General features: G+C 48.9%; 1 protein-coding gene across 8 annotated transcripts in view; it reads right to left on the minus strand.

The window, feature by feature from the left end:
• Positions 1-12,364, minus strand: part of PABPC1L (poly(A) binding protein cytoplasmic 1 like) — a 472,274-nt gene that overhangs the window by 141,578 nt on the left and 318,332 nt on the right. For all 8 annotated transcript variants that reach the window (XM_063959585.1, XM_063959583.1, XM_063959584.1 and 5 more), the window contains one exon: positions 364-451. In XM_063959585.1, coding sequence (XP_063815655.1) covers positions 364-451 — 88 coding nt within the window. The remainder of the gene's footprint in view (positions 1-363; positions 452-12,364) is intronic.

Raw genomic sequence — 12,364 nt, forward strand, 5'->3', positions numbered from 1 at the left:
CAGTCTATACCCCATGGTACTAAATGGATTCCCAGTATCCCCTAGGACATGGGTCTTCAACCTGTGGCCCTCCAGCTGCTGTGAAACTACACATCCCAGCATGTCCTGCCACAGTTTTGCTATTAAGGTATGGTAAAACTGAGGCAGGGCATGCTGGGATGTGTAGTTCCACAGCAGCTGGAGGGCCGCAGGTTGAAGACCCATGCCCTAGGACGTAAGAGGGGAAAAAAACAAAAAACACCTTGATCCTTTACACCACCACTTTTAAGTGTTCAGTTTTAAGCAAAAGTAAAACACTCTTCCAATTAAATGTTAGGACCACTGAAGTGCAGAACAATTTCTGTCTCTTTCTTGTTTACTTACGTGGAGGCCTGGAGTGTTGGGATGACCAGTGAGGAGCTGGACGTACAGGTGCTACTGGGCTTGGACTATAAAAGGCTCTGCTGGGTGGCTTCAAGTGAAATGGAAACAATTAACATTCCTGTGACAAGATGCATATTTTGCCCTATTGAATAGCATTATAATATGTAGACAACATAGGTGGCATGATTTGTATAAACAGCTGTGAAAGAGAACATTTACCACTTTCGATTTTACTATTCAATAATGATAATGCTTATTACATTGACAACGTTATGATAAACCTCAATAAATAACAAAATGAAAAACTATGAAATTTCATTTATACATTGCTGAAAGAATGGATAGTTTATTTTAATGTCTTAATTCCATCAAACATACCTTTATCAGACATTACACTGCTGAAAAAATAAGAATTTACTCACCGGTAATTCTATTTCTCGTAGTCCGTAGTGGATGCTGGTAACTCCGTAAAGACCATGGGGAATCGACGGGCTCTGCAGGAGACTGGGCACTCTATAAGAAAGATTTGGGACTATCTGGTGTGCACTGGCTCCTCCCTCTATGCCCCTCCTTCAGACCTCAGTTAGGGAAACTGTGCCCGGAAGAACTGACATTACAAGGAAAGGATTTTTGGAATCCAGGGTAAGACTCATACCAGCCACACCAATCACACCGTACAACTTGTGATACTATACCCAGTTAACAGTATGAACAACAACTGAGCCTCACTCAACGGATGGCTCATAACAATAACCCTTATTTAAGCAATAACTATATACACGTATTGCAGAAAGTCCGCACTTGGGACGGGCGCCCAGCATCCACTACGGACTACGAGAAATAGAATTACCGGTGAGTAAATACTTATTTTCTCTGATGTTCTAGTGGATGCTGGGAACTCCGTAAGGACCATGGGGATTATACCAAAGCTCCCAAACGGGCGGGAGAGTGCGGATGACTCTGCAGCACCGAATGAGCAAACACAAGGTCCTCCTCAGCCAGGGTATCAAACTTGTAGAACTTTGCAAAGGTGTTTGAACCCGACCAAGTAGCCGCTCGGCAAAGCTGTAAAGCCGAGACCCCTCGGGCAGCCTCCCAAGAAGAGCCCACCTTCCTTGTGGAATGGGCTTTTACTGATCTTGGATGCGGCAATCTACCCGCAGAATGAGCCAGCTGAATCGTGCTACAGATCCAGCGAGCAATAGTTTGCTTTGAAGCAGGAGCACCCAGCTTGTTGGGTGCATGCAGGATAAACAGCGAGTCAGTCTTCCTGACTCCAGCCGTTCTGGAAACATATTTTCAAAGCCCTCACTACATCCAGCAACTTGGAGTCCTCCAAGTCCCGAGTAGCCGCAGGCACCACAATAGGTTGGTTCAAATGAAACGATGATACCACCTTTGGGAGAAATTGGGGGCGAGTCCTCAATTCTGCCCTGTCCATATGGAAGATCAGATATGGGATTTTACATGACAAAGCCGCCAATTCCGACACACGCCTAGCCGATGCTAAGGCCAACAGCATGACCACTTTCCACGTGAGATACTTTAGTTCCACGGACTTAAGTGGCTCAAACCAGTGGGATTTCAGGAAATCCAACAAAACGTTAAGATCCCAGGGTGCCACTGGTGGCACAAAAGGGGGCTGAATATGCAGCACTCCCTTAACAAACGTCTGAACCTCAGGCAGTGAAGCCAGTTCTTTTTGAAAGAAAATGGATAGGGCCGAAATCTGGACCTTTATGGACCCCAATTTTAGGCCCATAGTCACCCCTGACTGTAGGAAGTGCAGGAATCGACCCAGCTGGAATTCCTCTGTAGGGGCCGTCCTGGCCTCACACCAAGCAACATATTTTCGCCATATACGGTGATAATGCTTTGCGGTCACGTCCTTCCTAGCCTTTATCAGCGTAGGAATAACTTCATCCGGAATGCCTTTTTCCGCTAGGATCCGGCGTTCAACCGCCATGCCGTCAAACGCAGGCGCGGTAAGTCTTGGAACAGACAGGGCCCTTGTTGCAGCAGGTCCTGTCTGAGAGGCAGAGGCCATGGGTCCTCTGTGCGCATTTCTTGCAGTTCCGGGTACCAAGTCCTTCTTGGCCAATCCGGAACAATGAGTATTGTTCTTATTCCTCTCTTTCTTACTATTCTCAGTACCTTGGGTATGAGAGGAAGAAGAGGAAACACATATACCGACTGGTACACCCACGGTGTCACTAGGGCGTCCACAGCTATCGCCTGAGGGTCCCTTGACCTGGCGCAATATCTTTTTAGCTTTTTGTTGAGGCGGGACGCCATCATGTCCACCTGTGGCAGTTCCCATCGCTTTGCAATCTGTGTGAAGACTTCTTGATGAAGTCCCCACTCTCCCGGGTGGAGGTCGTGTCTGCTGAGGAAGTCTGCTTCCCAGTTGTCCACTCCCGGAATGAACACTGCTGACAGTGTTTGCACGTGATTCTCCGCCCACCGAAGAATCTTTGTGGCTTCCGCCATTGCCATCCTGCTTCTTGTGCCGCCCTGGCGGTTTACATGGGTCGACCGCCGTGATGTTGTCTGACTGAATCAGCACTGGCCGGTTTCGAAGCAGGGGCTCTACTTGACTCAGGGCGTTGTAAATGGCCCTTAGTTCCAGTATATTTATGTGTAGAGAAGTCTCCAGACTTGACCACAGCCCTTGGAAGTTTCTTCCCTGAGTGACTGCCCCCCATCCTCGGAGGCTTGCATCCGTGGTCACCAGGACCCAGTCCTGTATGCCGAACCTGCGGCCCTCGAGAAGGTGAGCACTCTGCAGCCACCACAGAAGAGACACCCTGGCACTTGGGGACAGGGTGATCAGCCGATGCATCTGAAGATGCGATCCGGACCACTTGTCCAACAGATCCCACTGAAAGATCCTTGCATGGAACCTGCCGAAGGGAATGGCTTCGTATGAAGCCACCATCTTTCCCAGGACTCGCGTGCAGTGATGTACCGATACCTGTTTTGGTTTCAGGAGGTCCCTGACCAGAGATGCTAATTCCTGGGCCTTCTCCCCTGGGAGAAACACCTTCTTCTGTTCTGTGTCCAGAATCATGCCCAGGAAAAGCAGACGCGTCGTAGGAATCAGCTGCGACTTTGGAACATTCAGAATCCAGCCGTGCTGTTGCTACACTTCCTGAGAGAGTGCTACGCTGATCAACAACTGCTCTCTGGACCTCGCCTTTATGAGGAGATCGTCAAAGTACGGGATAACTATAACTCCCTTCTTCCGAAGGAGTATCATCATTTCGGCCATTACCTTGGTAAATATCCTCGGTGCCGTGGACAGGCCAAACGGCAACGTCTGGAACTGGTAATGACAGTCCTGTACCACAAACCTGAGGTACTCCTGGTGAAGTGGGTAAATGGGGACAGGCAAGTAAGCATCCTTGATGTCCAGCGACACCATAAAATACCCCTCTTCCAGGCTTGCAATAACCGCTCTGAGCGATTCCATTTTGAACTTGAATTTCTTTATATAAGTGTTCAAGGATTTTAAATTCAGAATGGGTCTCACCGAACCGTCCGGTTTCGGTACCACACACATTGTGGAATAGTAACCCCTTCCCTGTTGAAGGAGGGGGACCCTGATAATCACTTGCTGGAGGTACAGCTTGTGAATTGCCGCCAGTACTACCTCCCTTTCCATGGGGGAAGCTGGCAAGGCTGATTTGAGGTAACGGCGGGGGGGAGTCGCTTCGAATTCCAGCTTGTATCCCTGAGATACAATTTGTACAGCCCAGAGATCCACCTGTGAGCGAACCCACTGGTTGCTGAAGTTTCGGAGACGCGCCCCCACCGCACCTGGCTCCGCCTGTGGAGCCCCAACGTCATGCGGTGGACTTAGTGGAAGCAGGGGAGGACTTTTGTTCCTGGGAACTGGCTGCATGGTGCAGCTTCTTACCTCTACCCCTGCCTCTGGCAAGAAAGGATGCGCCCCTGACCCTCTTGCCTTTCTGAGAACGAAAGGACTGCATTTGATAATACGGTGCTTTCCAGCTGTCGCTGTGGACATGAGGTCCGATAGACCGTCCCCAAACAATTCCTCACCCTTATAAAGCAAAACCTCCATGTGTTTTTTAGAATCAGCATCTCCTGTCCATTGCCGAGTCCATAAGACCCTCCTGGCAGAAATGGACATACCATTAATTCTAGAGCCCAGCAGGCAAATGTCCCTCTGAGCATCCCGCATATATAAGACGACGTCTTTTATATGGCCCAGGGTTAGCAAAACAGTATCCCTGTCGAGGGAATCTATGTCGTCTGACAGAGTATCTGTCCATGCTGCTACAGCACTACACATCAGGCTGAAGCAATAGCAGGTCTCAGTAGAGTACCAGAGTGTGTATACACTGACTTCAGGATAGCTTCCTGCTTTCTATCCGCAGGCTCCTTTAGGGCGGCCGTATCCTGAGACGGCAGGGCCACCTTTTTAGATAAGCGTGTCAGCGCCTTGTCCACCCTAGGGGATGTTTCCCAACGTAACCTGTCTGTTGGCGGGAAAGGGTATGCCATCAGTAACCTCTTAGAAATCACTAGTTTCTTATCAGGGGAACTCCACGCTTCTTCACATAATTCATCAGATGGGGGAAAAGTCACTGGCTGCTTTTTCTCCCCAAACATATAAACCCTCTTGGTATTAACAGGGTTAATCTCAGAAATGTGTAATACATCTTTCATTGCAATAATCATGTATCGGATGGCCTTGGTCATTTTAGACTGTAAATGTGCCTCATCATCGTCGACACTTGAGTCGGACTCCGTGTCGACATCTGTGTCAACCATCTGAGATAGAGGGCGTTTATGAGCCCCTGACGGTTTCTGAGTCGCCTGGGCAGGCGCGGGCTGAGACCCCGGCTGTCCCAAGGCTGCAGCGTCATCAAACCTTTTATGTAAGGAGCTTACATTGTCGTTTAAGACCTTCCACATATCCATCCAGTCAGGTGTCGGCCCCGACGGGGGCGACACCACACTTATCTGCCCTTGCTCCGCCTCCACGTAACCCTCCTCATCAAACATGTCGACACAGCCGTACCGACACACCGCACACACACAGGGAATGCTCAGACTGAGGACAGGACCCCACAAAGTCCTTTGGGGAGACAGAGAGAGAGTATGCCAGCACACACCACAGCGCTATATAACACAAGGATTTTCACTTATAATTAGTGATTACCCAATAGCTGCCTTATATGTTTTATTTGCGCCTAAATTTATGTCCCCCCCCCTCTCTTTTTTACCCTTCTTGTACCTGGATACTGCAGGGGAGAGCCTGGGGAGCTGCTTCCAGCGGAGCTGTGAAGAGAAAATGGCACTGGTGTGCTGAGGAAGAAGGCCCCGCCCCCTCAGTGGCGGGCTTCTGTCCCGCTTTCTGTGTAAAAAAAAATGGCGGGGGTTTTTACATATATACAGTGCCAGACTGTATATATGTATTTTTATTGCCAAAAGGTACTTCAATTGCTGCCCAGGGCGCCCCCCCCCCCCAGCGCCCTGCACCCTACAGTGACCGGAGTGTGTAAGTGTGCTGGGAGCAATGGCGCACATCTGCGGTGCTGTGCGCTACCTTAAATGTAGACAGGAGTCTACTGCCGCCGATTTCGTCGTCTTCAAGCTTCTGTTCTTGTGGCTCTGCGAGGGGGATGGCGGCGCGGCTCCGGGAACGGACGATCGAGGACAGGTGCCTGTGTTCGAACCCTCTGGAGCTAATGGTGTCCAGTAGCAGTGAGTCTGTTGCCAGCAGAAGCTCACTGAAAATAAAAATAAGAATTTACTTACCGATAATTCTATTTCTCGGAGTCCGTAGTGGATGCTGGGGTTCCTGAAAGGACCATGGGGAATAGCGGCTCCGCAGGAGACAGGGCACAAAAGTAAAGCTTTTCCGATCAGGTGGTGTGCACTGGCTCCTCCCCCTATGACCCTCCTCCAGACTCCAGTTAGGTACTGTGCCCGGACGAGCGTACACAATAAGGGAGGAATTTTGAATCCCGGGTAAGACTCATACCAGCCACACCAATCACACCGTACAACTTGTGATCTAAACCCAGTTAACAGTATGATAACAAAAGGAGCCTCTGAAAGACGGCTTCCTACAACAATAACCCGATTTTTGTAACAATAACTATGTACAAGTATTGCAGAATAATCCGCACTTGGGATGGGCGCCCAGCATCCACTACGGACTCCGAGAAATAGAATTATCGGTAAGTAAATTCTTATTTTCTCTATCGTCCTAGTGGATGCTGGGGTTCCTGAAAGGACCATGGGGATTATACCAAAGCTCCCAAACGGGCGGGAGAGTGCGGATGACTCTGCAGCACCGAATGAGAGAACTCCAGGTCCTCTTTTTGCCAGGGTATCAAATTTGTAGAATTTTACAAACGTGTTCTCCCCCGACCACGTAGCTGCTCGGCAGAGTTGTAATGCCGAGACCCCTCGGGCAGCCGCCCAAGATGAGCCCACCTTCCTTGTGGAATGGGCATTTACATATTTTTTGCTGTGGCAAGCCTGCCACAGAATGTGCAAGCTGAATTGTACTACAAATCCAACGAGCAATAGTCTGCTTAGAAGCAGGAGCACCCAGCTTGTTGGGTGCATACAGGATAAACAGCAAGTCAGATTTCCTGACTCCAGCCGACCTGGAAACTATATTTTCAGGGCCCTGACAACATCCAGCAACTTGGAATCCTCCAAGTCCCTAGTAGCCGCAGGTACCACAATAAGCTGGTTCAGGTGAAACGCTGACACCACCTTAGGGAGAAACTGGGGACGAGTCCACAGCTTTGCTCTGTCCGAATGGACAATCAGATATGGCTTTGTGAGATAAAGCCGCCAATTCTGACACTCGCCTGGCCGAGGCCAGGACCAACAGCATGGTCGCTTTCCATGTGAGATATATCAAATCCACAGATTTGAGTTGTTTAAACCAATGTGATTTTAGGAATCCCAAACTACGTTGAGATCGCCCAGTGCCACTGGAGACATCAAAAGGGGGTTGTATATGCAGTACTCCCTTAACAACTTCTGGACTTCAGGAACTGAAGCCAATTTCTTTCTGGAAGAAAATCGACCGGTCGAAATTTGAACCTTAATGGACCCCAATTTGAGACCCATATACACTCCTGTTTGCAGGAAATGTAGGAATTAACCTAGTTGAAATTCTTCCGTGGAGCCTTCCTGGCCTCACACCATGGAACACATTTTCACCTAAGCAGTGATAATGTTGTGCGGTCACCTTCTTCCTGGCTCTGACCAGGGTAGGGATGACCTCTTCCGGAATGCCTTTTTCCCTTAGGATCCGGCGTTCACCCGTCAACGCGGCTGCGGTAAGTCATGGAACAGACATGATTCTTGCTGAATCAAGATCCTTTCTAGTATCTCTTGAAGTTCCGGGTACCAAGTTCTTCTTGGCCAAACCGGAGCCACGAGTATAGTTCTTACTCCTCTCCTTCCTATCATTCTCCCTACACTGGGTATGAAAGGCAGAGGAGGGAACACATACACCGACTGGTACACCCACGGTGTTACCAGAGCGTCCCAGCTATTGCCTGAGGGTCTCTAGACCTGGCGCTTCATGTGGGACGCCATCATAACCACCTTTGGTCTTTCCCAACGGTTTACAAACATGTGGAAACTTCCAGATGAAGTTCCCACTTTTCCGGGTGGAATTCTCCTAGTTGTCCACTCCCGGAATGAACACTGCTGACAGTGTTATCACATGATTTTTCGCCCAGCGAAGAATCCTTGCTGTCATTGCCCTCCTGCTTCTTGTGCCGCCCCGTCTGTTTACGTGGGCGACTGCCATGATGATGTCCTACTGGATCAGCACCGGTTGACTTTGAAGCAGAGGTCTTCCTAGGCTCAGAGCATCGTAAATTGCCCTTAGCTCCAGTATATTCATGTGGAGAGAAATCTCCAGACTTGACCACACTTCCTTGGAAATTTCTTCCCTGTGTGACTGTTCCCCAGCCTCTCAGGCTGGCATCCGTGGTCACCAGAACACAGTCCTGAATGCTGAATGTGCTGCCCTCTAGAAGATGAGCACTCTGCAGCCCCCACAGAAGAGACACCCTTGTCCTTGGAGACAGGGTTATCCGCTGATGCATCTGAAGATGCGATCCAGACCATTCGTCCCGCAAATCCCCCTGAAAAGTTTTTGCGTGAGATCTGCCGAATGGAATCGCTTCGTAAGAAGCCACCATTTTTCCCAGGACTCCTGTGCATTGATGCACTGATACTTGGCCTGGTTTTAGGAGGTTTCTGACTAGGTCGGATAACTCCCTGGCTTTCCCCTCCAGGAGAAATACCTCTTTCTGGACTATGCCCAGAATCATTCCTAGGAACAGCAGACGTATCATCGGAAAACAGCTGCGATTTTTGGAATATTTAGAATCCACTCGTGCTGTCGTAGAACTACTTTAGATAGTTCTTTTCCGACCTCCAACTGTTCTCTGGAAACTTGCCCCTTTCAGGATATCGTCCAAGTAAGGGATAATTAAGATGTCTTTCTTCTTTTAAGAATCATCTTTTCGGCCATTACCTTGGGGTGCCGTGGATAATTCAACGGCAGCGTCTGAAACTGATATTGACAGTTCTGTATCACGAACCAGAGGTACCCTTGTTGAGAAGGGCAAATTTGGACATGGAGGTAATCCGTGATGTCCAGGGACACCATATAGTCCCCTTTTTTCCGGTTCTCTATCACTGCTCTGAGTGACTCCATCTTGATTTGAACCTTTTTATGTAAGTGTTCAAAGATTTCAGATTTAGACTATGTCTCACCAAGCCGTCTGGCTTCAGTACCACAATATAGTGTGGAAGACTAATACCCTTTTCCTTGTTGTAGGAGGGGTACTTTGATTATCACCTGCTGGAAATACAGCTTGTGAATTTTTTCCCAATACTGCCTCCCTGTCGGAGGGAGCCGTTGGTAAAGCAGGCTTCAGGAACCTGCGAGGAAAAAATGTCTCGACTCTCCAATCTGTACCCCTGGGATAATACTTGTACGATCTAGGGGTCAACTTGCGAGTGATCCCACTCCGCGCTGAGACTCTTGAGACTACCCCCCCACCTCACCTGAGTCCGCTTGCACGGCCCCAGCGTCACGCTGAGGACTTGGCAGACGCGGTGGAGGGCTTCTTTTCCTGGGAAGGGGCTGCCTGCTGCAGTCTACTTCCCTTTCCTCTATGTCTGGGCAGATATGACTGGCCTTTTGCCCGCTTGCCCACATGGGAAACGGAAGGATTGAGGCTGAAAAGACAGTGTCTTTTTCTGCTGAGATGTAACTTGGGGTAAAAAGGTTGGATTTCCCAGCTGTAGCCGTGGCCCCCAGGTCCGATGGACCGACCCCAAATAACTCCTTCCCTTTATACGGCAATACTTCCATGTGCCGTATGGGATCTGTATCACCTGACCACTGTCGTGTCCATGACATCTTCTGGGAGATATGGACAACGCACTTATCTTGATGCCAGAGTGCAAATATCCCTCTGTGCATCTCGCATACATATATATAGAATGCATCCTATTAAATGCTCTATATCAATAAAATATTTTTAGTCAGGGAATTCGACCAAGCCAACCCAGCACTGCATCTCCAGGCTGATGGCGATCGCTGGTCGCAGTATAACCACCGTATGTGTGTATATACTTTTTAGGATATTTTTCCAGCTGCCTATCAGCTGGCTCCTTGAGGGCGGCCGTATCTGGAGACGGTAACGCCACTTGATAAGCGTGTGAGCGCCTTATCCACCCTAAGGGGTGTTTCCCAACGCGCCCTAACTTCTGGCGGGAAAGGGTATAACGCCACTATTTGCTATCGGGGTAAACCCACGCATCATCACACACTTCATTTTATTTTATCTGATTCAGGAAAAACTACAGGTAGTTTTTTCACTCCCACATAATACCCTTTTTTGTGGTACTTGTAGTATCAGAAATATGTAACACCTCCTTCATTGCCCTTAACGTGTGGCCCTAATGAGGAATACGTTTGTTTATTCACCGTCGACACTGGATTCAGTGTCCGTGTCTGTGTCTGTGTCGACCGACTGAGGTAATTGGGCGTTTTTTTTTAAAAACCCCTGACGGTGTTTCTGAGACGCCTGGACCGGAACTAATTGTTTGTCGGCCGTCTCATGTCGTCAACCGACTTGCAGCGTGTTGACATTCTCACGTAATTCCCTAAATAAGCCATCCATTCCGGTGTCGACTCCCTAGAGAGTGACATCACCATTACAGGCAATTTCTCCGCCTCCTCCAACATCGTCCTCATACATGTCGACACACACGTACCGACACACAGCACACACACCTGGAATGCTCCGACAGAGGACAGGACCCCACTAGCCCTTTGGAGAGACAGAGGGAGAGTTTGCCAGCACACACCAAAAAACGCTATAATTACATAGGGACAACCTTATATAAGTGTTTCTCCCTAATAGCATCTTTATATATATATTTATATCGCCAATTAGTGCCCCCCTCTCTGTTTAAACCCTGTTTCTGTAGTGCAGTGCAGGGGAGAGCCTGGGAGCCTTCTCTCCAGCCTTTCTGTGAGAGAAAAAATGGCGCTGTGTGCTGAGGAGATAGGCCCCGCCCCTTTTCCGGCGGGCTCGTCTCCCGCTCTTTAGTGAAGTTTGGCAGGGGTTAAATATCTCCATATAGCCTCTGGGGGCTATATGTGAGGTATTTTTAGCCAGTATATAGGTTTACATTTGCCTCCCAGGGCGCCCCCCCCCAGCGCCCTGCACCCTCAGTGACAGCGTGTGAAGTGTGCTGAGAGGAAAATGGCGCACAGCTGCAGTGCTGTGCGCTACCTTTAGAAGACTGTCAGAGTCTTCAGCCGCCGATTCTGGACCTCTTCTAACTTCAGCATCTGCAAGGGGGCCGGCAGCGCGGCTCCGGTGACCATCCAGGCTGTACCTGTGATCGTCCCTCTGGAGCTGATGTCCAGTAGCCAAGAAGCCAATCCATCCTGCACGCAGGTGAGTTCACTTCTTCTCCCCTCAGTCCCTCGTTGCAGTGATCCTGTTGCCAGCAGGACTCACTGTAAAATAAAAAACCTAAGCTAAACTTTCTCTAAGCAGCTCTTTAGGAGAGCCACCTAGAATTGCACCCTTCTCGGCCGGGCACAAAAATCTAACTGGAGTCTGGAGGAGGGTCATAGGGGGAGGAGCCAGTGCACACCACCTGATCGGAAAAGCTTTACTTTTGTGCCCTGTCTCCTGCGGAGCCGCTATTCCCCATGGTCCTTTCAGGAACCCCAGCATCCACTAGGACGATAGAGAAAAACCTAATAAATACTTTCTTTACTAGTAAGCTCAGGAGAGCCCACTAGGAGCACCCAGCTCTGGCCGGGCACAGATTCTAACTGAGGTCTGGAGGAGGGGCATAGAGGGAGGAGCCAGTGCACACCAGATAGTACCTAATCTTTTCTTTGGAGTGCCCAGTCTCCTGCGGAGCCCGTCTATTCCCCATGGTCCTTACGGAGTTCCAAGCATCCACTAGGACGTCAGAGAAAGAGAGATATAGTGAATACAAATATCCCTGCCTCCACATTGAGTCCAATGTCAGCGAACTACAATTATATAGCCTCAATAGTCTTTTACAAGAATAATGTATTCTCCATATCAGAGGTGTATGCTACAAGGTGTATCTAACAAATTCTAAAAGCTTGGTATCGATTAGCAAAAAAAAAAAAAAAAAGCATATGGGATTAGAACATTTAATTTTAATATATGAAGTAATGTCTATAAGAGTGACCTATTCCTTAAAGCAATACGTGTGGTTTGGAATATATATATATATATATACTAGAAGCAATAAGGAGAGCGCACTGGTAAACGTAAAATCAATCACTTTATATAAAAACAGTAATATCCACATACATTGCAGTAAGGATTTCCAAACTTCGTGAAGTCCACACGACCAGCAGAATTGCGCTCAACCGAGCTGGAAATGTCTCGTCGGCTCCGGACCCGGCGGGTGA

Source organism: Pseudophryne corroboree, chromosome 3 (genome assembly GCF_028390025.1).
Source record: "Pseudophryne corroboree isolate aPseCor3 chromosome 3, aPseCor3.hap2, whole genome shotgun sequence".
Classification (NCBI taxonomy): domain Eukaryota; kingdom Metazoa; phylum Chordata; class Amphibia; order Anura; family Myobatrachidae; genus Pseudophryne; species Pseudophryne corroboree.